Raw genomic sequence first — 26,719 nt, 5'->3', positions numbered from 1 at the left:
TATTTTTATCTACATGCTCTTCAAAATGTCGGTCATCAGCAGGAGGACAAGAACAAGACACGGACAAGTGCGAGGCAGACAGTGAACTTCTTGTCTTGAGCCCAGCATATTCTCCTCAAGGTTATCTTTGTTTATCTATGTCTCACCCCACCGAGTTTCTTCGTTTTTCGACATGAATGAACAAGAAGAACACAGTCAAAACGAGTGATACAGCAGTTTACTGTTGCTGTAAATCTGGAAAACAATCGCAGCTTTGGACAGCGTTTTTCCAGGAAATTACTCCTGGACATCAACTTTGAACGCGGCATAACACATCAAAAAATCTTCTGGATCAACGATATTCAAAACGGAATTATTCTATTCGAACACAAATTATTTTGAGACATGTCCGCTCCTCGATCTTCCACGTCATTTCCGGTCTTCCTCCGGTTCTTCGGACTTTATTTTTTTTCTTTTGGTCACTTTACGACGTCAACACAATAGTCTCCTGGCGTAGGACCACACCGATATCCATCACACTTGAAGACAAAGAAGAAGAAGAGTTCGCGTGACTGGTTGAAACTTATTCTGCCCTCCAATTATCCTACACCACGTCTTCTTTTCTCGTTGGTGACACACAACATCACAAATCTGGGCCTTAAAAAAAAGAATGACGTATTCCAGACTAATCAGACTAATTATCCTCTCCAAGACCCTGCCCACTACCATTCTGAAATTAGCTGTGCTGGCCAAAATAAAATAAAAATACACATGAAGAGAATGAGGTCGTGTTTCTTCTGTTCCAGCATGTTTTTGTTGTGGCTAGAACAGACAAAAAATACAATAGAATTTCCAGAATTTCCTCTTTCATTTCAACCTAATCATTCGCTTTTTCTATCCCTTTCGATCGTTTTTCCCCAAAATTCCTTTATCGTTTTGCAGGGTGAACCTCTTCTCAGAAAATGTATTTTTTCTCATTTATCAGCATATTTCTCTTCTACTTCTGCAACACTGTTTTATCTTTTTATATCCAGGTGAGTTCAAAAGTTTTGTCTTTGTCCTATTCAGAAATCCATCTACCGTAAACCCTGTATTAGAAGGGTCCCTTTAATAGAAGAACCCTCTTAAAATTAGTAGTTTGAAATTAAAATTTTCATGAGATTTCAGCTAAACACAATTTCACAGAAATTTTGTTGAAACACTCTTTTTTGATCGAAACCTGGCTCAATTTTGTTGAAATTGACAAATTTTTAAGACTTAAAATGACAATTTACCGATTTTTCAAATGAAACATTTTGGAAAATAAGGCAGGAAAAATAGAAGAGCTCCCTCTAATGGAAGGGCCCCTGAATTAGAAGGATCTTGGAAATATAGAACGACCGGTCTTTCTAATGCAGGTTTTACGGTAACTGCTTCTAAAAATGATTTTTAGACGAAACGATTCGACTACGATCCATCTCCAATGTTGATGTACAATCAAATGTATTCTCACGAAAAGTGGATTCCTTATCAATACGAAACTGATCGACCTGTGGACGAAAGTAAGTTTTCTAACTTGTGCGATCTTTTTCGAAGCCTGTAATTCCTAGTTTTGAACGGGATCGTTGACCCCTTGACAATTTTACCGGAAACTAAATTTTCATTTCCTTCATTCCAGATGTAATTCCAAACTGGGATTCATTGGCCGACGGCGGAACAATCGACAAACGAGTGACAGCTGATCAGATAAACTCTTTATTGAAAAATGCTTGGCTCGGTCGATAGTCTTGATAGTCAAGACCCTTGAAAATTGAATAAATTATTTTTTTGTTTTTGGTGTTGTTTTAATGACTCTTCAATTATAATCGAGTTTATTTCCAACGATTGTCTAAAAAAAGATGAACGCGAAAAATAAAATTTGAACCGCCGCGCATTGGTGGCCGAGCTGATAATCGCCAGCCATAGCCAGTGTACTCCTCTTGGACAAAGTCTATGTTTATTTGTTTTCAATTGTTTTCATCCGTTTTTATCAAAGTTTTAAATGATTGTGGTTCTCTACCATTAAACTAATAATAAAATATTTTTAGAAATGGCGGCTGAGTCAATTTGGAGAGTCCGACCTGCCGCCAAAAAGTTCGAAACTGATCCAAATTTAGTGATACCAGCTATCCAGCATCCGCTTGAAGATACAGAAGTCAAAACGAAACTAGCCGAGTTTTGGACGAAATGGGAGAAAAAGAAAAACGAATCAAAACAGTCAGATAACAAAGAGAAGTACGATTTCGAGGATCCCCTAGGTATTTTTCTTAATTCAAGCTAATCACTCAGTGAAAATGTTCAGGAGCAACTTTCGGAGAAGCAGAGACGAATAATAAAGTAGATATTGATGTAATACAGCAATCATCAAAAGCATCTCGAAGTTTTACTCTTGATAACACTTTGGAAAACAGGAGAGCGGATAGGTCCAGCTTCGATGTAGATCTCCCAGACTTTCAACCGTGGAGAGAGAAAAGAGCTCAAATTGCTGTACTTGCAAAACCAAAAGAATTCGGAATGACACCAATCGATATGCTGAAAGCCCGTCTGAAAACACTTTCAGACGAGAAGAATCTGAAAAATGTAACGAAAGCGGGAGATGCTTCACAGAAGTTTTTGACCCTCCGAGAAATCTTGATTTCCGCCTGGACGAGAGAAGATCGCGTTGAAGCTTTCAAGGTTTGAATTATTTTTTTTTCTTTTGAAATCAACATATGTTCAGATAATAATCGAATGCACGGAACTGCTGCAGGGAATATCTCCATATTCTGAAGAATATCCATATTATTGGCTTCTCACAATGGATGTGATCGATACTTTCGGGAAGCTTCTACACGACAGACTTCTCTATAAATCCAACGAGGCTCGTAACAAAAACGGCCAAACCGATCTTCCAGTTAATTTCAATGTAGAACAAGTACCGAAAAATGTCAAGGATATGGCAATGAACTGGTTCTTGAAGTTGTCAGAAATCACAGAAATTCCTGTTAGATTCTATAGTTAGTTTCATCTCCAAAACTTCGTATTTTAAAACAAATCTTCAGTTGAATGCTCAATGATTGGTTGTCTCAAATTCTTCGACGAAGAGAACCTCTCCATCAATCTGGAAAGACTCGCAATGATGTGTTCTCAATTTCCCGACGATCTCTCTTCTGTTTTCGCTAGAGTTCACATCTCCCGCTACAGTATGTTCATCGACCCATCAAACCGTACTCCTCATTGGAGAGTCTTCACAATTGGATGCAAGCTCCAAAAGATGTCATGGAAGATAAAAATCGGAAAATTGTGTCCTTAGCTGATGCTAGAAAACAAGCAGCATCGATTGAAGGAATATCATGGATAGTTCAATGTATTGCTCATCGAGCGTCTACTGTAGAAGACCTTGTTCCACTATTCGCATACTGTCGGAAGTCATTTCCATTAGATAAAAAGACGTACATTTTGATATGTGCCGTCATCGAAGGATTGCCTTCAAGGTACCTTGCTGTACACTCTGAGCAAGTTCTTGACATCGTATTTTCTCTTCGTGAAGAATTTGAAGATCCATTGACACGACTTGGGAAACGGTTTTTTCAAATGCCGCCGGTAGAAGAAAATCGAAAGTTTGTGAAAAAGTAGGTTTTATTTTTTGCAAAGTGACTCAGCCAGATCGAAAAAAAAAGTCTAAAAATATAAGTGTTTTTTCTCGAGATGCATCGGGAAACTTTCACAAATTCGTCATCGCAATATTAGGCTTCGCAGCATGTTTCTCTTTTTTGTGTCGTTTTGTGTCCGAAATTGTGCTCCTGTCTCACTCACACTCTCTCCCTTTTCTCTTTTCTATAGGATTTTCACCAAGAGTATATCTTGTTTCCTTACTACTCTTTTCATTTATTCTCGACTATTTCTTTAACTGTTTCGAAAGTCGTTGCAGATCAGTATGGATGCGAGTTGCCGATGTGGCAAACTTCCAAACATTTGTGGAATGTTGTACTGCATGGACGGCATTCACTGCGAAGTATTACACTATAAAGGATATCAATCGAATTCTAGAGTTGGTACAAATCCGACTGAGAATAGATGACCAAACAAAGGTGAGGAAGCAGAATTTAAGAATCATACTCAAGTTAATTTTAGAAAAGTGAAAATACACCTCTCCTCATCGAGTTGATTGCCTCTTTCATAGGATTCACAGCTGAAAAAGAAGACTGTCTTGAAATCGTAATCAACAAGAGCTTTGTCAAAATCGTTGACCTTATTGGATTCGATATTCAATCAACATCAGATTCTTCTAAAAAAATTCTGGAAAATTTCACGAAGCGTTTCGAGAAGCATTCGATTTCCAATGTGATAGTGTGCCAATTTATCATTGAGAAATGCCATTCCATGTGCAAATCCTATAGACTGGAAGACTCATCAGATGTTCAAATCATCGAGCAGCTTGTCTGTTCTTCTTTGTCACTGATCGATTTTCAATCTATTCCTGATATGGATCAATGCATTGAGTTGATTGTTCGATGTCGGGAAGATATGGGATTGCGGCAAACTATTTTAGAAGTAAGTTTTAATCTGTGTGCGCAAAAAACTTGATGTGATTTCAGCACATCATAAATATTCTCTTCGATTTCACTCAATTTGCTCATCGAGCTCTGAAATCAGGAAAGCGGAAATCGGATTTTATGAGAGTCTGCATCACTAGCTTATCACTAACTATCCCAGCAATTCGAGATGTACCGAAACGTGTAAAATTTACTGTCCAAAATATCCAGATGTGCCTCCTTGCCAATTTCCTACCACAAGTATCAAAAATTATAGAAGCCGCACTAACTCATATTTTTGACTTTTAGATCGAAATGTCAACTGATCGAATTTTAGAGTATTTGAGTGAAATCAGCACAAAAAAAATTTCTCCATGCTCCGCCACTTCTCCACTCGTCAATCAATTTCTTTCTGTTCTTTGTTACTGTCCAGATGGATTCAGTGAAGACTCGCCTCCACTTGTTCCGTTCTCGAAGCTTCTTGCTCTAGTTGAACGGTATTAGAATACAGAAAAATATAGTTTCTACGAAGTTAATTCAGAAACCATGAAGCCTGGTCGAAAGAAGGAAAAGGTGTTCCTCTGGCTGAAATTTACATCAACATGCTGAGGTACTTGTGTAATTTCAGACGAGTAGACTTTTTAACATCCGATGGCAGCCAAGATTTTCATATTGGAGATACAGATTTTTTGTGAGTTCAGATTAACCCTCTACTTGTCTAACTAAACATTCTCAGAACTTTGGTTGATGCCAACATTTCCGATGTTAACGCCAAACTGTTCTCTCTTGCCAACGAGCCAACGGTTGCTGTAATAACTCTGGAAAACGTTGTCATGCTCTTTGAAGTTCATGAAGAGGTATTAGACCTGGAACACAGCGTCCGAAATGTCTTTTTTCAGATGCGTTCCACAATTCGAGGTCTTCTAAAACGGTCTGTAGGAGCACCGCCTCATCTTGAAAAGCGTCTAGAAGCCATAGTTCAAGATATGCGAGACGAGGCTGAACAAGATGAAAATGTAAAAAGTATCCTGCAACGTTTATCACTTTTATAGACTACTTATGTTTTTCATGCTGCCATTGCCTGTTAACTTATTGACTCACTTAATTATGTTCTAATATATTACGGGTATTTTTTGAATATTACAAGTTCTTTGTTTAAAATGTGATGATTACCATGTAATTCGGTTATAATTGTTTTAACTCTCGATGAATTCGAACATTTATTTTTTAATTAATTCATTTTTTTTGAATTTTTTGGCACTGTTTCCATTGAGATATTCTTTGAAAATTTAGAAAACTCTATAACCTATAACCAGTTCTCATCCCAGATAAATGTCAGACTTCAGCGATGACGATCTCTTTGCTGATTTCGATGAACAGATGGACACGGAACCGATAACACTTGAAGATGCTTCATTTGACGATGGACCGAAAACCCATCATTCTTCATTCATAGATAAAAAGTCAGTTATCGAAAAGTATCAAAAACTAAAAGAAGAGTCAAAGAAGTTAGATGAGATGGCAATTGAGGTCTTGAAATTAAATCAATAATTTTTCTTGAAGTACGATATTTTCAGATCCGAAGTCTTGTTATGATATGCAGACAAATGGAGGAATGCTACACAAAACGAGTTGACAAGAGCTTGGCTAGTTACGGAGAGGTTAGTGAATTCGATTCAACAAGAAATAAACTATTTTTTCAGATTACATATCTCCATGACGGAACCATCCTTCTCCTAGTCACAGTTCACAACATCACAAATCAGCCAATGAACAACTGGATGCTCTCTGTTCATCCTTCTCCAATTTTCCCCAGCAGTTCATCGAGCGCTTCATACAGCCAAAGTATATCTCTTGGAACCCTTCTACCTGGCGTTCGGAAGACTTTTCAGTGTCAGTTGAACTGTGAAGCACCACCGTTTCTACTAAATCTGTCGCTGGTGAGAGATTTTCATTTGGATGAAACGCGGAAAGTATTTCAAATAGAACTCGACCCGATATCAGTTACCTGTTGGAATCTAGCTCAAGTCGTTGAAAAGAAAACCACTGACCTGAATACGGTATTTGGAAAATAATCAATTTTGAATGCTTATTTATTTTCAGACTTTCTCATCTTCAATTCGGTTACCCAATTCTCTCATCAATCTCCTTTCTGGAAGTCCAGATACGGTTGTCTCCAATCCTCAAGTTTTCCAGGCAATTCTCAAAATTCCAAATGTTCAAGATGATACCGTTGTGTTCTGCATTCCACTGTCATCTGATGATAATGTTTTTGTGAAGGTGAAGTGTGCCAAAGAGGGAACAACGAATCACACATTGGCAATTGGAACTGAAAGCTCTCGGAGCCACACGTTGCTCATCCAACATCTACGTCTCCATCTTATTGTTGAAATGTCGAAATTGAAGTCGAGACCCGCAAAAGGGATATTGATACTAACGGAAATGGACGCCGTTTCGGTCGAGGAGCTGTTTGAGTCGATTCTCGGTGCATTTCACTAACCACGGATCTCTCATTTTGTCTTTATTCTTTTGTAGTTTAATTTATTCATCGTTTTATAGCAAAAAAGAAGACCAACCATTTTTAATATTCGCTTTTTTCTATCTATCGGGTTATATAATCCTTTGGTATACTTTTGTAATTCTTTCTAAAGTTGATTTTGTCTTGATACGCAATTCCCTCTGGTAAATAATGTTCACATGACATAATTTCAGAACAATGAGCACTGCCTTTGTTGTCGGAGCCACTGGGGCAGTCGGATCAGAACTTGTGAAACTCCTCGCGGATTCCACAAAGTTTTCCAAGGTCGTGCTGCTAGCAAGAAGATCGGTCGACGCTGCAACTGGAGACAAGTTTGTTCAGAAGACCGTCGATTTTGAAAAACTTGAGGAGAATTCTGAAGACGTCCGCAACCTCGATGTCGCATTTTGTGCACTTGGTACAACACGGGGCAAGTCGGGAGCCGATGGATTCTACAAAGTAGATCATGACTACGTCATGAGTGCCGCTAAACTGGCAAAGGAGAACGGTAAGAGTTTTGTGAAATTCTGACAATTCATGATCTATTTTTGCAGGTGTCAAGCAATTCATACTTGTCAGTTCTGGTGGTGCTGACGAAACATCCCGATTCCTGTACATCAAGACAAAAGGAGAGGTTGAAAAAGAAATCGCCGAACTTAATTTCGATAAGTTTGTCATCATGCGTCCAGGTCTCATCGAAACAAAACGAGAGGAGTTCCGTTTCGCAGAAGCTGCAGCATGTGTTTTAATGAAACCATTGAAGCTATTCTCCAACCGATTCTCCAGTTCTGCAGCCGAGATCGCTCAGGCAATGATCAATGCCACTCAAACTGATGACACTGGGAAGCAGATCTGGGATAATGTGAAGATCGTAGAGGAGGCCAAGAAATACTCTGCTTAAAATGTTCTAAAATTGATTGACACACTAATTTGCTAATTATTCTTTTTTTTTCAAATCTGTAAAGTTAATGTAAATGACATATATTGAAAAGTGAAATGTATTTATTGAATAAAGTTTGAAAATTACAACTTTTATCATCTAACAAGTAAGTTTAAGTATTAAAATTTAGGTATTTCTCATTTCCTCAATAAAAAAGCCTAAAACTACAGTAATCAATTTCAACAAGTTTAAAAAACGATTCCCTTTTTTTCCTAAAACTACAGTGATCATCATTCTTCAATATTTAAAAACGTTTTCGAAAGATACAGTAATCCTCATCTTTCGAGTTTTTAAAAACTACAGTAGTAGTCATATTTTCAAATTTGAAAACTATTTCGAAAACTACAGTAATCCTCGATTCTTCAAATTTTGAAAACGATTTCGAAAACTACAGTAATCCTCGATTCTTCAAATTTTGAAAACGATTTCTCAATCTACAGTAATCCTTTTTGTTCAATTTCAACAAATATATCCCAAAACTACAGTAACCCGCAGTTTTCAAAGGTGGTGTACAGTGAAATTTTTTATTGCAAATGTGCAGATATTTTTCATATTTAAAATTTAACTGGCATAAATTGAAAAGTAAAATGTATTCATTGGATAAAGTTGGGAAAATTTACAAGTTGTTATATCACCGGTAGTTTTGAAGAAAGGGTTGGCAGAGAGAACATTCGAGTCATGACTGGGATGAAAAAAAGTATAATTCAAATGAATAAATTCAGAAGTAATGTGACTAGTACAAGAATCGTAACTGACAATGCAGAACTTTCAGAAGTGTAATCCATCGATCCTGGAGCTCCTAATCGTATACTTCGAGGGTCACTAATCGGACCAATTCCTCCAGGATTGTATCCAGCTACTTTGATAGTATACATGTACATTAGTTTCAATCCGTCAAGACGTGCAGATGGGTTCCGACGATCAGAAAGACGTTGAACTGGCATGTCAAGTTCGATAGCCTCTGTAGCCGTTTCAGAAATGTAGATGAAGATCTTAAAGATTTGATATTAAAATCATAATTTTAGAAAATCTTGCCAAACCTTATATCCACATCCATTTTCAGTTCTATTCGGTTTCTGCAACTCAATTGCTGTCCATTCGAGAATCGTCGTGTAGCTGTCTTTCTGAAAGGTAAACTTATATTTTCCCGAATTTCTTTTTTAAAATCAATTACCATTTGTTTCATCATCAGCTTCCCAATCAATGGCATTTGTTCAGGTGGATGTTGTTTTGTATGAATTCTGAATTTCTTGCTTGTTGGCCCAAAGTTTCCATGGTTATCAATTGCTTTCAAATCACAATCATACGCAGTTTCGGCTTCCAATCCTCCCAACATCCAGAAAGTTCTATCACTGGCTATAGTAGCCGAAATTTCAGATCCTCTCACATCGAGACAAGTGATCTGAACAGCATGTTTCGTATCACAATCAGATGTTGTATCCCAGATCCATGAGATGTTTACGTGTGACGCATTGATTGGTTTCACATTGTGTAGCGAAACTTTTTTAAGCTCTCCTCTACTATTCAAGAATGCTACAGTATCTGTACTGACTGTTCCGTTTCCTTGGTCGTTAACGGGCCGAACAGCAAGGACCACCATTCGACAACCTTCAGTTGTGTTCAATTTTAGAATTGCCTGTGAATGATCCGAATCTAAAATATGGAGAATCAGTATTTAGAAAAAGTCTAAAAAATTTACCCAAATGATTTTCAAAATCATCATCGTGATTCAACGATTTCATTTCATCGGTTGCATTTCTTCCAACTGAAGCTTCACTCCAAGACACCCGATATCTCAAATTATCTCCAGAAGATTCTTGTCCCTGTTCAATTGGTTGCCATTCAACGAGCAAAGTTTGTGAATCCAAAGATCTCCATTTCAAATTGTCAATAGTTTCAGATGGTGCACCAGGTGCAGTTTTAACCCAATCACTTGGCATAGATGGTTCTCCAATTGCAGCAGATTCAACTGATCTAACACGGAACTGATACTCGGTATTCGGAAGAAGATTCTCCACCGTAATACTATCCTTTTCCATGTTTCCAATAAATTGCCGTTCAGCCGCTCTCCATTTTCTATTCTTCCTAGTTCGAAGTTCCACTAAATATCCTTCCACTTTCGGCTGAAAACTCATCATGGTTATTTTTAAAATACAAATTTCCAACTCACCGAATGATCTCTAGTATCTCTGTGTTGTGGTGGAAGTCTCCATTTCAACCTAAACTTCTTTTTCTGCTTCCCTCCGCCTTCTTCTTCCATTTTTTCGACAGTCAATGCGATAGGAGAAGGAAGTTGAGGTTTCGTAACCAATTCTGAACTTCCTCCGTAGAGAGATGAACATGCGAATCTTCCAATTTGACGTTTTCCAGCCAGACTTTTCGGTACCTCCAGATCCACTTTTTGCTTCACATGTCTTCCTTTGTGTCCACTTTTCTTCTCATGAACTTTTGATTTCAATGATGGATACTCCTTTGCAGGTCGGTCATTAATCTTCCATTCAAACAGTGCTTCTGGACATTCGGCACTATTTTCACATGTCAATTCAACCTCACAACTCATATTCACCGTCTCCTCATCCAGATAATTGGTTTTAATTGACGGCTTATTCATCACAATCAATTGAACTTGTGCATGTGTCTTTCCCAATTTATTATGGGCGGTACAGAAGAATAATCCAGCATCTTCATGAAGAACTTTCTCAATACTAATCACTCCATCTTCATCTCTGATTCTTCCTTTTTGCGGAAGTCTTGATCCTCCAGCATCCGCCCATTTCCCATGAAACCTTGGCGATGCTTCGAAAATACAAGGAATGCTAACAGTGGATCCCAATGCTGCGAACACTTTCCGAGGCATTGCGTTTGGAGGAAAGACAGGAGCGGAATCCTTGACAGTTAGAAGAGCAGAACTCGAAGAACTTCCGACATTGTTAGACACAACACACTGATAGACTCCAGAATCCGATTCGTCGGCGAGTTTCAGATGCAACGCATTGTGATCGATATGAAGACGTTTTCTCTTTTCAGCAGGAAGAAGCAAAGGGACAATTGGTTTTGCATCTTTGAACCATTCCACAGAAAAATAACTGTCCGCATTGGATAGAAGACATTCGAAGCTCACATTCGATTCAGTCGGAACGAGACGATCGTGTAGTCCTTGAAGTATTGATGGTGGTGCTCTCAATTTAACATGAACTTCTCCAGCAGCTGCTCCAAATGCATTCGTTGCGACACATTTATATTTTCCAGAATCTCCATAATTCACTCTATCAATCTTCAAAACTCTTCCATAGTTAGAGATATGAGATCGAGATGGAAGTGGTTTTCCATCGACACGAGACCATTTGTATTGAGGAATTGGACTGGAAATATTCGGATTTCGATCTAGATATTTTAGAAAAACTCACTTAGCATAAGCAAAACATTCGAGATAGATCGAATCTCCGACTTTTGGATCTTCTGGGAAAATCTGCGGTTGAGATGAATCAAGTTTCGGCGGGAAAGTTGAATTGGCTAGTTTTGGAGTCGAAGAGATAAGTCGGAAAAATGGTCCATAGTGACCTGATTGCGTAGAGTATACTGATAGGGAACAGGCGTAGCTGAAAATTTAGAGGGCTCATAAGAAGTTTAATTTTTTCAAGCCAATTGATTTTTTGTTGGTATTTTGATTGTGGTGGGTCTGATCTGATGGGCAGGTGATTTTAAACCTTATCAGGAAACTTTTAGGTGATTTTAAACCTTATCAGAAACTAATCTGATTAGTCATTTTAATCGGAGAAGACCGGGTTGGTAATAGGATTACATTAATGATCTGTATGAATTATTAATTGTGTTCAAAGTGCAAGAGAATATTTCGAAATCTTTGAAAAAAAGGAGAACCACTAAAAGCCCATTTTGAGAATCATCTTCTTAAAATCGAGATCAATTTCTCATTTTCACGATTTTTTCCGGTTACTTTTAGCATCAAAAGTACCCAAACACTGAACCCTAGAATGCTGAAAATCAGATTTTATAGTGATTTTGGAATTCTGAATTTGAATTTGATGACGAAACTTTCCAAAAAATTCAAGTTTTCAAAAATTTTTGTTAAAAACTTATCTAGATAATTCAACTTTGCCCAAGTTTAGAAATTTTTTAGGTGATTTTAAACCTGATTTTTAAAGGTGGGGGGACATGAAAAAAGTAATGTTCTCGAAATTCCGTTCAAAGATGCCTCTCGAGGAGTTGAACTTGTGAGGGCGATGATTGAGGGTGCGGCGCCGCTACCGACTGAGCCACGCGGGCAAAGAGAAAGCGCACGCCCGATTGCATACATAAAGGCGAGGACGACAGCTGTACGCAGAGTGACATTAAGCGTTGTACACCGTCACGGTAGAAAGCATACTCTAGCTACAAAAAAAATACGAAAAATCTCCTGTCCCCCCACCTTTAAAGCAGTTTTGCACCGTCCGTTTTTATAGTAATACATTTTTTAGAATCCAATGTTTAAAATATTTTTCTGCCCAAACTTATGACCTCTTTCTTCTCAAATTTAATACAGTAACCTGCAATCCTTACCTATCTTCATCATCCGATGTAATGTAGGAAAAGAAAAGTGTTCCGTCCAACGAAATGAATTTTTTCTCGTTTTGACTCAAAATTCGATCCGTCGATGATCCATACAACCAAGAATAGGTGAGCGATTCTAAAGATGACATAAATTTTCTAAAAATCTGAATAAATCAAAAGTCTCTACCAAACAATCCACTCGCTCAATCATTCAATCTGAACCTGGATGGAAAAAGCGTGACAAGAGACACCGCCGTATTAAAAATGGTTTTCTGTGTGTATGTATGTGCAATTTGGACCACAAAGTGACAGGGGTTTATTGATAGGAAGACACCACCAAACATGCAAAAATAAAGAAAAAAGAAGTCAGCAGAGAGAAAAATTATAAAGATCAACGAAGCGATATTAGATACTTTCGGTGTGTATGGTGTTTCAGGGTGCGGCCACAAATCGGATTACTGTAGGTAGGTTGGTGTCAAAAAGATTACTGTAGTTTGTGTTGGGTGCATAATAACTGGATGGGGGAAAATATGATAGAAAAGGGAATGTGCTTGAAAAGACAATCAAAAAAGCTAGGTTTCATTCCATGGGGGACAAAAGAAACATGTAAAACAAAAAATGATATCTGTGTTCTTCTTCTAATCACAACAACAAAATAAAACAAGACATTATTAATTCAAGGGTGATTTGGAAGTTAAACCATTTTAGGAGAACTATTCAGAGAGGCAAGCCAGTGGTTTAGTGCAAGTGAGGTGAGAATGTTATTTTCAGAAAAAGGAAACCAGAGGGAATTCAAAAGGATTTTTCAATCTTGTAGCAACAGTAATACAGTAGGATTGGGTATCTCATAAAGGGATTCGACTAACTTTAACTACAGTAATACAGAAAAAGGATACAACCAATAGTATCAAAAGAAAAATTGATGTTTGATGATCCACTGTTATCGTAATCTACCGTAAACACTCTAATAGAACTCCACCCTTAAGTTTGAGCCAATTTATCTCGGTTCCTGTGAAAGATATTAAAGAGTTGTTAACTAATAAAATAATTTTAATATTAGGTTGAACATTTTGTCAGTTGACTACTTTTGTGCTATCCTGTACAGGAAATGTGATAAATCGACTCAAACTTGATGGTTTGGAAGTCCCCCTGTACGAGTGTTTATGGTGATTTATTAGTTGTGAGGTTATTCAAAAGTTTGAATCGGAACTAACATGCAAGCCAAACTTGAATTACAGCTTTTAAAGAAACAAGACACTCGGTTTATTCCCATATCTATCTGATTTCAATTTCTGTAACATTCGGGGTGTATTGTGCAATTTGTGCAAGTGCAAACAAAGTGTGAATGAAGAAATGTGTCTGTGTGGATCGGAAAAAAGTTCCGGTGGAGAACACAAAATGATCAAATGATCGGTGCGGACGAAAGATTGGCTCAACAAGCATCAGATGCTCGGAACGGTGAATGGTGCGAGTGCAAAGGAATCGGTGATTTGGGGGGAGAAAAGGAATTCATTCAGGGATCTGGGTTAGGTGTGCATTGTGTAGATGGTGCAAAAGTGAATGTTAGTATGGGCTTTTTTTTGGGCAGCCAAGTGCAAAAGGACGAAGGACAATCGAGAAATGGTGCAAGTGCGGAGAAGGCTATCTGAATGAATAATCTTCTGAATGGTTTTGTTTTTTGTTTCATCGGCAAATTGAAACAGGAAAACGGTGTACGGCGTGGGAGGGAACGATAAAAAACGAATGATATTCGTTTCTTTGTGAAGAAGAAGAAGGAGTAGGAAAACGAAGTGGGAGGGTTTGAAAGTATAAGGAATAGAGAGATAAGAAAAAGAGAAAGAAGGTAGAAGAGTTGGCTGCAATTTGATTATAGAAGTGGTGATAAGAGGGTATAATTGATGATGATCGAAAATGATAACAAACAAAACTTTATTGGCATTCTAGGAATCGGTATGTAATGGGGGAATGGTAAGAAGAAGAACAACCAGCTGATAGAGATTAGAAATGGGTTGTTCTGAAGTTTCAGTTTTCATAAGTGGGTTCTGAACTCAAGGAAATACGAAGCGAAACTCGGAATTTCGAAAATTCGAAAATTGGAATGTTCCGAAATTTAGAAAACCAGAATATTCCGAAATTCCGAAATTCCAAAGTTTTAAAACTGGGAAATTTCTGGATTCCAAAAAATTCCGTTTAGGCCATTCCGAACACCACTGACTTTGAGAGGTCCTGAACAGCCAGCTGGATACTGGAAAACTGGAAAATCTTCTACTAGAAAACCTATTCTACATTAAAAAAAGTTACAAAAATGAAATTTCCTATCTATGTACATCTCAAATTGTTTTATACATACCGAACGTTTCACACTTCTTCGTTTACAAAAAAAAAAGAGATCTAGTCTCTAACAGATGGAATAAACAAAAAAAGAAATAAACAGAATAAGCGAAAAGAATAATACACTACTTCAGAAGCTTAATAGGACAAGCAGAAGAATAAGAATAAACCAAACAAAGAAATTTCTAAAACGAGAAGAACAGAACAGAAAATTCATAAATAGAATCTCTAAAGTGTCAAATGAAAAGTTCCTCCAGGGGAGAGAGCATGAAAATGATGGCTCCCGTTTGCCCTGTTTGCTCTATCTTTCGATAGATTATTGACATTTCGATTTGATAGACTGAATCAAGATTGATTGCGGGGTTGGCTGGCCGATTGTTGGAGACACCCGAAACAAAAAGAGAAAGAGGTGTTTGAGAACGGAATCATCAAAAAAAAAAGAAATGGAGAAGGAAATTTTAATGGGATCGTCGTTCCACCAAGGCCAAGATGAAGTCAAGATATCGCTTCTTCTTGATCCCGCAAAGAAATAATGTTCCGTTTGAGAAAACAACTAACTATGTGATAACCTACTTTCGATAATGATGTAGTGGTATTGGGGTTTGATATCTAGATCTTGATTGGTTGGTTTTACTACCCGGATCAACTGGTTTCTAATGATCAGAACGCTTTATAGAACCATAAAACTACGAAAGAGTACCATCTTTGATACCGAAAAAAATATGCCTAAAATGAAAAAAGGCGCCAGACCTTACAATTACAGTATCAGTGTTTCCGTTGATTTCGTCATTTTCAGGAGTCTGGAACTCGGTTTTCAAGTTTCCGATTAATTCGAAAGTTTTTGGAGAGTGTGAAACAGACCTAGATTGAAATTTTGCATTCATAGCCTTTTTTGAAAATTCCTAGTTTTTTAGCTTTTTGCCGATTTCTGAAATACACCTGTTTTTTACACCTAAAACAATCCAAAAAGTGGAGTCTTTCGGAAATCGGTCAATAGCTGAAAAACTAGGAATTTTCGAAAATTTCTGTGAACGCAAAGTTTACAATCTAGGCCTATTTTCCTACCTCCAAAGATTTCAAAGCGTTCGGAAACTTGACAACCGAGATTTAGACTCCTTAAAATAGTCAAAAATACTTCTGAAAATGGCCAAAAAGGCTCCTGAAAATGGTCAAAAATCCACAAAAAAAATGTTATCTTATAGACCGATACTGTAGTTTAAAGAAAGTTTCTGCCGCCCAAGAAGCCTATGGTCATTCAGATAACGCCTAATTGTCACCGTTACGTAAAAGGTATTGAGGGAATCCAGAATTTGCCTATCCAGACACTTTTGAATCAACAAACAGCTTCTTCTCCTTCTTCAGTCTCAAGTGTTTCTTCTTCTTCCATTTCTTTTCGAAGGAACAAATGAAAGCGAAAAGAACGTTATATCCAGGCATCTTATCGAGTTTTCTCTCTCTTCAATTCGCATTTGGTTTTTTTTCTCTTTATTTTTCCTTCCGCGTCCGCTTCCGCGCGTGCAAGAATCAGGAAAATGGGATAGGAATCAGAAAACTTATGAAAAAACACAGTTGATAAGGAAGTTGTACAGAAAATCGAACATCATTGGAAGTTTAGGGAAATACGGAGAAGAAGAAGAAAAAGAAGGAAGGAATCTTGCCCCAAGGGAAAAAAGAAGCAACTTGTAATCAGGTTAGGACTCATGGTCAATTTGTGTCGATGCACCATCCCCTCGATAGTTAGTGAAAAGCGAAAAGAGATGAAGCCAAACTCGAAAAAGGCGTTAGAAAATTGAAGCATTTGGTTGGAATTAGCGGGAAAAAAAGCTCGGAATGGCACACTCGGAAAAATAAATGGGTTAGATTTAAGCCTGAGTTGAAAAGTCATTTTTGAACTTTCAGTATGAAATATTCAGCAAAAAAGTTATCTCATAATCAGTGTATCCTTTCGACACGGTTTCGAGAAATTTTTTGAAACGAATACATTGTGACATGGTGGCCTAACTTTCGCAAGTTGGGTTTTTAGGCCACCACGTTAAAATGGCCTAGAAAACACACCAGATGAGTAACAGGTCATTTATAGGTCATTTCTACATGGTGGCCTAGAAAACTCAACTTGCAAAAGTTTAGCCACCACTTCAAAATGACCTAGAAAGCACACCAGTGTCATGTCTGGCCCTTCCTTGGCCAAAAAAGGTGGTGTCCTAGAAAACCCAACTTGCAAAAGTTAGGCCACCATATCAAAATGACCAAAAACGACAATTTTTCGAAAAGACACACTGCTCATAAAATTTCTAAAGTTTAAAAAAAGTTTAATATTGATTTTCTACTGAAATAATGAAAGCTATCGAACCGTATCAACTACGCTTGACCGATTTTTTTTTGGGCTCAATGATTCGTCACATTAGCGTTTCGAAATCAAAAATTGAACATTCCTACTTATGTTTTTGAAATTTCTTAACACCTCAGACGCCTGACCTATCACAACTGATCTTGACAGAAGGTCCCGTTGCCCAAAGGGTCATCTTTTTTTCTCTATTTCTGTGGGAACCGTTATTTCAAAAATGTGGGTCACAGGAGTTGGATGAATCGCACTTGTTGATAGTACATTAAACATCGAATGGGAGCTTGAAAGCTTCTCTTCTCATTTCAAGAAAATTGGTGGGATGGGTAGAAGAAGAAGAAGAACTCGAAAGATAAATCACCGACAGGTGGCTCCTTGAGGCTTCTTCTTCTTCTCTTTCTTTTTCTTCTTTTAAATGTGGAAAACGAAAAAGAAAACGAAAGTAGAGACGAGCGAACACACGGGAATCTTGTATCGATGATTTGTACAACATGAAATGATCACAATAAGTTGCACGGAGACATGATTCATCAAGTTTACAATCGTCTAAGACTACCATATCCCAGAAGAAAAGATTCTCATGGAACGAATAGAAAAGTAAAGTGTTTTTGAAAACCAAAAGAGAAAACGGGAAATGGCATTCTGTATTTGACATATTTTCGGTTCCTTTCTCAAAAGAGATGCGCTCTGGTTGTCGAATTGAAGATGTCTTCCTCTCAAGGGACGAATTCATTCGAAGAGCCATCGGGACGTGTGAAGAAGAAGAAGAAGAGGAGGAGCCTCTCCTTCTCTGTCCCCTACTTTGGCTAATCACTATTGAAGTGGGAAGGGGGTGCTAAAGAAGGGGTCTATGCAAATGATGGCACCTACATAAATCTGCATTGACAAGTTTGAGTTGTTGTCACGATTCCAAAATTATTCAGCAAAAAAGAAGTCAGGGGAACAGAACTACAGTAATACACTTTCATCATTGAGTTCCATCCGAGTGTCAGAAGGCTCAAAGGGTCTTCAAGGGGTCTTGTGTAATAATTGGGAAGAAAGAACAGCTTGTGTTGAGAAAAGAGCACATTTGTGCAGTGTAACACTTTCTATGAACTTTCAAAATGCATTCCTAGAACAACAAAGACATCGCTCCCCAGTCCCCAGTTTGAATTTCGAACTACAATCGTTCAACGGAGCGCGGTTGCACGGCGCCAAACATTTGTTTTTATTTGGTTCTGACAAACCGGTATTCAGCAAATTTTGTATTGTATTGTATTGTATTGTATTTATTACGTTTAAAAAACGTGGATGAAAGAATGAAAAGAAAGAAAAAAACATAAAGGTTTTGCAACACAAAATGTTTCCAAAAAAAATTTGCCGCCGCGCAACCGCGCTCCGCTGAACAGAATGCTTGCATTTTAAAATTTCAACTAGGGAGAGCATCGACATTGTATAATTCTCAAATTCTATTGGCAAGAAAAAAAAATTGTACAGTTGCCATGCGTCATCATCAGAGACAGTTTCAACAATAATGCATTCTTTTGTTTTTCGTAAAGTAGAGGATTCTCTATAAATTTGAGAGTTTAGAATAAAAGGAAAAATAGGAAGAAATAACCTCTCTTCCTACTGCCCTTACTACCACATATAAAACAGGAAAAGGGATCCAATCCATCATCGTAGAACATGGGTGTATACTTGACTAATCTCTCTTTCCTTCTTCTTTTTTTTGTGAAGTACCTACTTTTATATTTGAAAGGAAAGAAGAAGACCGGGTCCACGACTTCTGGCTTCTGCCCTTGTTTTTTTCAAGACAATTTTAGATTCTTGGGGAAATTGAATAGGAAACGATGTGTCAGTGAAGTTTTGGGTAGTGTGGAAGAATTCAGAAAGGAAAATCATTTGGATACATTGGAAACAGAATCTACAATTTCACGTCTTCAAGAGGTTGCTAGAAGTGGGTCAAAATGAAATATGATCCAAATGGAATTGTGAGAAATGGAAGAAAAAGAAAAGCAATGGGATAAAAAGTCAAATCCGAAATTCAACAAGACGGGAAGTTAGTCGTTCGAATTTGTCAAAACATGCGAATAATGGGGAAAAAAAGAAGAAGAAAAAGGGTTTTGGGTCCATGCATACACAGAAAAAGAGTCCCTAATGCGGTCGTCGCTTGTCATCAGCACGTCTCTTTTTCAAAGTTTGAGAGAGAAATTGAGCGAATTGAAGACTATTTGATGGGACTAATTTAAAACACTCACTTGGTTGATGTGCTGGAGCATCGCAATCCAGTTTAGCTCCTCCAGTTGCGAGGGAATAAACATCCAGACGGTGTGGACGGAATGCGTCAATGAATGATGGTTTCAGGAGAATCGGGGGGCTTCGGACTTCTCCCAGAGAGTTTTTGGCGGTACAGTGGAACGAAGAATAGGCGAGAGATGATGATGCTGGTACTAGAAGATTTCCACCGGACAGGAGGTAAGAGACATTGGACATCGAGGGACTCAGCTGAAAATGTGATTCTCTTCATTTCCTTTTTTCGATTTTTTGAAACTGGGATACAGGGATTTTGTGAAACTGGGATACAGGGATTTTCGAAATGGCACTCTCGGAATTTTTAAGAATGTCAAAAATTCCTAGTTTCAAAATGTCTAAATTTTTCGACATTCTAATTTTAAGTATAAATTCCACTTGCCCAATGCCAAATGGGCAAAAAACTGTCAAAGAGGATTTCATGACGGAAAAAACAACATGATCCAGCTCAAGACACAACTTTTCGTGTTAGCTTTTGACATACAGTAGTCAAAAAACCTCTAACTCGGTAAAAAATTGAAATGTTTTGGTCGAAATATTATTCTGAAAATGGACGAAACGGAATTCCGTTCCGAACATCATTGCTGGGATATTTTAATTTTTGTTATCCTAATTATTACAAATGAACGTTAGATTTCGTTTTTAGACAAGTCTAAAGCTAATAACAAAACTCTCAATGCCAAATAATAATTGAACTTTTTAAAAAAGTGTGGTTAAATTTTTGGACAGAATATATTTTTTTTTTTGTGATAAAACTTTTTACAAAAAAAACCAACCACTTCGACATCGTTCTTGTACCACGAAACAGTTGGCTTCGGATTTCCTTGAACTGTACATGGCAATGCAATATAATCAGCGTCTTGTCTAGGGTGAAAATATATTTCCGATTGTCCTGTTAAACTGATTTTTGGAGCTCCTATTGGCAATAATTTCTGCTGAAACAGCAAAGATCTTCGTGCCATTTTACTGAGCGAGCAGATGAATGGAAAATGGGATGATGGATTTATAGTTATTCTGAAAATCAAATAATTGATTTTAATTTTGATATTTTAAAGCCTACATTTTATAGTTCCCATCGTCTGTTCTATTCAGTGCTTGTCCCATTCCTCCAACATGAAAAGTAGGTTCATACAATCCATTTTCGTATAGATTTTTGAGCAAATCCATAACATCTTCCAGAAGTAATATCACACTTGTATCCATCAATTCTCCACCTTCGTGGTGACATATTTTCTTTGCATGTTTCAGACTGGCCGGTGAAATTACAATACGGACACATTGATCGCTGGCAATTTGCCACCCGATTGGACATGATGATTCGTCTGAAAAATTATGGCTGAAAGTTTTAGAAGGCGTTCTATTTTTGCTGTAAAGCGGCAAATGCAATTTTATTGAATATCGTCATTCAAGCAGACTGATAGTTAATTGATATCGAATAGTTACCGTAAACACTATAACAGATCGTTCCCACCCCAGCCCCCGAACCGTCAACCTTGAGCCCATACATCTCGGTTCCTGTAATGATATCCAGAAGTGGTCAACTGGAAAAATGTTTATCAAAATAGTCGCAACATTTTGTCAGTTGACTACGTTTTGATACCTTTCACGGGAACCCAGATAAACAAGCTCATAGTTGAAAGTTTGAGATGTTCTATTAGAGTGTTATAGTATTTCCAAAATAAGTTTTTCGCCGATCACTACAAATTCGTCAAAAACAGTGTAAACCACTGTCAAAACGCTCCAGGATATCTATCCAATTTAGAACCCCTATGAATCTGAACTCATATAAATCAGTATCCCATTTCACTTTCCACTGTCAAGTATCTATTCCGTTCCTCTTTTCCATTGCCTCTGTCTCGTCAGTTTTCCCTATGGAACCAGTTATTTCGGTTCATTAATCGTGTAGTTCATCTCGCCGTGTGACGTGACGAAAACGAGCAATTTAGAGTCTTCTCTTCTTTAGAATCTCATTAGGTAACAGACTCGATTTATGTAATCATCAAACCAGCTTGGAGACGAGACAAGAGAGGGAGGGGGAAGACAACCAGACGATGAGGAGGCCGTTTATTACATAATCTATTATCTAGGAGCATAAAACACATGGAGAGAGCAGAGTTGTTTTGTTTGTTTAGTCAACCAGTTCAAATTTTATATCATAAAGGGTCAGAGAGTATTAAGATGGAATGTCTAGAATTCCTATTTTCAAAATTTGAAAATTTCGGAAATTTCCGATTTTGAATTTTTCGGAACTACAGAATTTTCAGAATTTTCAAAATTCAGATTTCAAAGTAGGAATTCCATTTTCCCATCACTAAAACGCCAAAAACTAGTGTTGAAAAAGTCCAAAACTCTCTAATTACGAAAAGAAGCTTCGGAAATATTCCGACCGGAATTTCAGTCCGAATTTTTTTCCGGAATTTCATTTCAAAAATGCTCGGAATTTTTGGGAATGTCGGAATTCCGAATTCCGTTCCGAACATCCCTACTGGAGTGAATCTAGGAGTTCTATCTCGCAAGAATAGCCATCTCATTCTTTGAGTTGCATATCACAGGTGGGTAGAAACGATCAAAAATAAAAGTTTTTTTCAGACTGACCAAAATGAAAACCCCATAAATTATATAAATTTCTAGAAATTGTTGCCGAATTCCGATGCAATTAACGTAAAAACTAGAATGCCTCCCTATACTTGAACTTTGAGCTTAATTATCTCGGCTCCTGTAAGAGATATCAAACATGTGTCCACTGATAAAATGTTGGTAATCTTATGAAAAACATTTTATCACTTGACAGATTTTTGTTATCTCTTATAGAAATCGAGATAATTGAGCTCAAGATGCGAGTATAGTGTGGCCAGGTGTTTACGGTAGATTGCTTTGGATTAGCTGTTTTCGAAAGCGAGAAATTCTAAAAACCCAAACAACTTCAAAAAGCTCTTCGTTTTCTTCTTTTTCTTATTTCATTCTATCTCATTAATCAATGTCTTCTACCACCCATAAAGCATCAGAAAGTGACACCTCGCAGCCTGATCCCATCCCAAAAAGAACTCTATTTGACCCCTCATTTATTTTACTCATGTTCTTCTTCTTCTTCTTCTTCTTCTTAATCTTCGGCCGTTCATCATTGGCTTAGTTGTGTTTCTCTTCTCCCCTTGCTAAGCGTGATTATTTGATCCGAACGCAATCTGTCGAGCACTTTCGGCACCCTCGGCTCTTCTTTACAAAACACGTCGTGAGCCATCATTGATGATTGACACGTGGCATATATTAAAATTATTATGAAGTAGTGGAAGATGTATATTGCGGTAAAGCTATTCGGAACATTCAGAAGAGAAAAAGAAGAGGATCCCCCCTGAGGTGTCAAGTGGCAACAATCAAATTTGTGTGTATGTGTGCACTTGCCGCCTTTTGAATCTATACTATCCTAATTTTATTCTCACCCCTTTTGCACCCAATTTTATTGTCGTGTTCCCTTCCTGAACCAGTTGGAACACTTCGCATCCCCAGAAAACAAAAAATCGCTTCGCCCCAGATGACAAATTTCGCATTAATTTTACGGAGAGCAGCAGCATCAGGAGCAGTCAGCACAGGCCAGGAGGACACTCATTTTGTTGTGAAAAATGGAAGAAGAAGAAGAGGAGCTTGACGCGCGGATGAAAAATGGGAATGTGTGTTTGGAAGAAGAAAGACAAAAAGAGCGTATTCTGGGTTCTTAATTCGACAAAGGCGTTTTTGTTGACCTAAGCGGGCGTTTGGGATTTGAACATGTTTTTGGGGACCAGGGCAAAATGGAAAATCGAAATTCTTAGAAGTGTGGGAAAATTAAAAATTAGTAGAAGATTGAACAAATTGAGAAAAAAGGTCAAATAGATTATTTAGATTTTTCCAACTCGGGATTCGCCAGGAAATTCTGGTCGGGGCTAGTCAGATTCCGGATAAGATCGCAACTAAAGCCAACCAAACCTCGACAAGCTTATTAAAAGATTCTGATCTAGTAGTTATTCAAATTTCAATTTTTCACCAAAATCTGACCACGGCCCGCTATACATCCGTTTTTGGGCAAGTTCCTATCAAAACCTGGTCAAGATCAGTCCAAAAGTCCCTTTAAGTTTCCGACCAAAGTGACAAGCCGAGAGCTGAGAACATACCAAAGTTTAAGTTTTCAAACTTTCTGATCTTCAGATTTTCCCTAAATTTCATGGGTTCGATTTATCATATGAGACCTTTTTTTCAATTCGTGTTAACTAAAAATTTATAATTAGTATAAATAGCCATTTTTCCAGCCGAATTTCAGTTTCAAATTGTGAAAACCTATGTACCTTCCCATTCTCCGATAAATTTGTTCTACAGAATTATTCATCTACCCTGAAACCTGTAATAGAAGCCCCCCCCCATTGTCACATTGCTAAGTTTGAGCTCAATTATCTCAACTGCTATGCAAGATATAGAAAATGTGTCAACTAATAAAATGTTTGTGATTTCATGATAAACATTTTACCAGTTGACAACTCTTTTATTTCTTTATCAAGAACCGAGATATATTCGCTCAAAATTAAAAGTTAGAAGGGTCCTTCTATAACAGGTTTTACGGTAAGGGATCACAAAAAACTCACCAATTAACGCCGCCAAATTCCTTGTTATCACCAAAATTGTAAGCAAAAAACGAATGAAATATTTCATGATCGTTGTAGATTCTGGAGCATCCTCCCTCCGATTTTTGATGTATCTGCAACATAAAAATTGAGACATTCCGGAAAAAAAAACATCCGGAAAGTTGTCAAGGAAACAAGAGTCTGTTCACACGGGTAATGAAAAAAAGAAGAAAAACTCCAAGAGAAGTGTAATTCATTGGTTTTGACAAAAAAAGGGACTACTACTATTTTCAAGTGAACATTGTTTTGTTTTTGCACATCCTCGGCGGTCCTAAAAAAACGACTACCAACTAAAATGTGCATCCCTGATTTCCCGGTGGTATATACTAGAAATGAGAAGAGAAGAGGTAAAAAAAGACCGAGTTGTGAATTATTCACAAACACGCCAACCCTCCCAACACCTAGGAGTCATCCCACCCCGAACCCTTTCATAAAGTCATCAGCTCTCAGAAAAATGACGGATTCAAAAATCTGCAGGAGGTCGATTACGAAAAAGAACAAAAGGAAGAGGAAAAAAAGTATGAAAAAGAAAAAGAGGGCCTCCCGATACATTTCAATGTAATCCATTGAAAGATGACCGGCAATTTTTCATTGGTGGCCACTGGACCGCCCAACGAGAAAGAGAGAAAAACGACATCAAACGATTGCAGCCAATCAAAATAAGACTTTTTGCCTTTTTTTTTTTGAAACGTTTTGCTCTCACTAAAAGAGTATCAAAGGAGAAAAGGGACATCAGAAACTAAGTTCCGCGCATTCCCCTAAGCTCCGCCCCTTGGATGTGGAGAAGAAGAAAGAAGGAGAAGCTGAGGAAGAAGGGAAGAAGATGTTCATCTGGTATTGCTAATCCGAAAGAGTGAACAGATTGTGCAATGTGACAGAACAACGACAGGCGTTACCGAAAAGGAGAACGGTTATTTGGAGTGCGTGGGAGAGAGAGAGAGGGGGATGGATTTATGAGTGGGGGATCTATTAAAAACGGCTTCCGGTTTTGGAATTTATTCTAATGATGGTTGTTTTAGAAAAATAAATTTTCCTTAAAAAGTTTAAAAGCCAATGTGATAGTGAGTAGCATTAATACTATCAAGTTTCATGGAAAATAATTTCAACTGAACCTATAAGGTGATCTCATGAAAATCACTCCAAGAAACATTACACCGTTCATCTTAAGAAAATCAAAACAGTACCTAGACTTAAGGAATCACTTTGAAAATTTCAGTATCTTTGAGTCAAACAGCAAATTATATTCCTATCAATTTTCGTGTTTACTACTTATGTCTAAAGGTATACCGTTTTATCAGTCCGTGTAATTGTGCGCCACCATTTAAAAGAAAAAATTTTTGCAACCCTACACAGGTAGTTTGGAACTTGTTATGATCCTATTTGATATCATCGTTTTGAAGATAACAAAATCATTTCGTCACAGACATATACCAGATTCACTTGGGACGATCTATTTTTTTCTATTCTTATAATCAACAACTATAACAAAACTTCTTACTCCCAGGATCTTTGAAATACCCCCTATCAACTAAAATAAACATCAAATAGAGCTTTCAAGCAGACCGCCCAATGAGGTGTCATATGGGATTGATCATTTTGATGTGGAGAAGAGAGAGAACGGGTGTAAAATTTCGCGGATCCTCTTTTCACCCGACTATCTCCATTACTTCAAAATCAAATGGCGTTCCTTTGTGAAGAGTAACAGCAGCAGACATCATCGCCATCATCATCATCATGAATCTTCTCAAGTTGCCCTTCTTTTATTCGAAAACGTTCAAGTACACAGAAGAAGAGCTGCTCTTCTTCTTCTTTTTATTCTTATTTCTAAGTCCTCAGATGACCCTTTAACGGCTGGTAGGGATTACGTATGGACCAGACACACAGAAATGGACGAAACGATTACAACATACATAAAAACAAATTTCGAGATGGAAAGTATAGAGCAGAAGATGATTTATATGGCCAGAAATGCAATTTTAAAGCGGAGGAATTTTGTTAGTGATGGCTGTATCCTTAAGATTTGGGGAAATGTAAGAAAATCTGTTATTTAGTAGATTTACTTTTGATTGTTTTTTCAAGAATCTTATCTAAATATAATCTACATAATCAACTTTAGAAATTTGGATTTATCTGATCGAGTTCGGAGCCAAACTGATTCAACCAGATAAAATCCAACATCTCGAAACAGCAAAGGTGCGTACAATGGGCGGATTTTTTGACTCTACAGATTGCAGCGATGTTCGGAATGGGCTTTTTGGAATTTTTGAAAATTCAATTTAAAAGTAGAAACTCCATCACAAAAACTGGTGAAAATTGACAGAAAGATTACGACAGCACAAAAAATATCAAAATTAAACCGGTTCGGGACCCGCAAAAAATTTTTCGCATGCGCCTCCAATTGTAATCCAGGAACCATTCATTTCAAAAAAAAAGCTTCAGAAAAATTCCGGTCGGAATTTCATAACGAAAAAAGCTTCGGAATGATTCCGACAGGAATTTCATTTTGGAAATTTTCGGAATTCCGAATTCCGTTCCGAACACCCCTGACAGCGCATAATTACCCGGACTTAAGTTTGCACTAGCATAAAATTT

At 37.6% G+C, this 26,719-nt stretch overlaps 4 protein-coding genes across 4 annotated transcripts; 3 read left to right on the top strand and 1 right to left on the bottom strand.

Moving 5' to 3' along the window:
• Nucleotides 1-941: 941 nt before the first annotated feature.
• On the top strand, nucleotides 942-5,563 carry CBG20608 (the record flags this gene model as incomplete). The annotated part of the gene is made up of 14 exons (XM_045242655.1): nucleotides 942-1,013; nucleotides 1,412-1,520; nucleotides 1,637-1,735; nucleotides 2,046-2,255; nucleotides 2,300-2,673; nucleotides 2,717-2,993; nucleotides 3,039-3,252; nucleotides 3,300-3,608; nucleotides 3,908-4,067; nucleotides 4,111-4,530; nucleotides 4,575-4,793; nucleotides 4,821-5,008; nucleotides 5,053-5,202; nucleotides 5,248-5,563. 14 exons carry the CDS (start codon nucleotides 942-944, stop codon nucleotides 5,561-5,563), a joined length of 3,117 nt encoding a protein of 1,038 aa, XP_045097090.1.
• A 328-nt stretch (nucleotides 5,564-5,891) lies between these two features.
• Nucleotides 5,892-7,010, top strand: CBG20607 (the record flags this gene model as incomplete). The annotated part of the gene is made up of 3 exons (XM_002631409.1): nucleotides 5,892-6,041; nucleotides 6,089-6,571; nucleotides 6,615-7,010. The coding sequence occupies 3 exons, from the start codon at nucleotides 5,892-5,894 to the stop codon at nucleotides 7,008-7,010; spliced, it is 1,029 nt and encodes a 342-aa protein (XP_002631455.1).
• Nucleotides 7,011-7,227: 217 nt separating this feature from the next.
• Nucleotides 7,228-7,930, top strand: CBG25152 (the record flags this gene model as incomplete). The annotated part of the gene is made up of 2 exons (XM_002631408.1): nucleotides 7,228-7,537; nucleotides 7,584-7,930. The coding sequence occupies 2 exons, from the start codon at nucleotides 7,228-7,230 to the stop codon at nucleotides 7,928-7,930; spliced, it is 657 nt and encodes a 218-aa protein (XP_002631454.1).
• Nucleotides 7,931-8,673: 743 nt separating this feature from the next.
• Cbr-rig-6 lies at nucleotides 8,674-25,863 on the bottom strand (the record flags this gene model as incomplete). The annotated part of the gene is made up of 14 exons (XM_045242653.1): nucleotides 8,674-8,961; nucleotides 9,010-9,093; nucleotides 9,144-9,622; nucleotides 9,669-10,092; nucleotides 10,140-11,331; nucleotides 11,377-11,568; nucleotides 12,527-12,673; nucleotides 12,740-12,789; nucleotides 19,350-19,673; nucleotides 20,255-20,492; nucleotides 20,539-20,800; nucleotides 20,971-20,985; nucleotides 24,089-24,201; nucleotides 25,778-25,863. The coding sequence occupies 14 exons, from the start codon at nucleotides 25,861-25,863 to the stop codon at nucleotides 8,674-8,676; spliced, it is 3,894 nt and encodes a 1,297-aa protein (XP_045097089.1).
• Between the last annotated feature and the right edge of the window lie 856 nt (nucleotides 25,864-26,719).

This window comes from Caenorhabditis briggsae (assembly GCF_000004555.2).
Source record: "Caenorhabditis briggsae complete genome, chrII, whole genome shotgun sequence".
In the NCBI taxonomy this organism is placed as follows: Eukaryota; Metazoa; Nematoda; class Chromadorea; order Rhabditida; family Rhabditidae; genus Caenorhabditis; species Caenorhabditis briggsae.
Note: the sequence above shows the minus strand (reverse complement) of the source record. Positions and strands in the feature narration are given on the sequence as shown.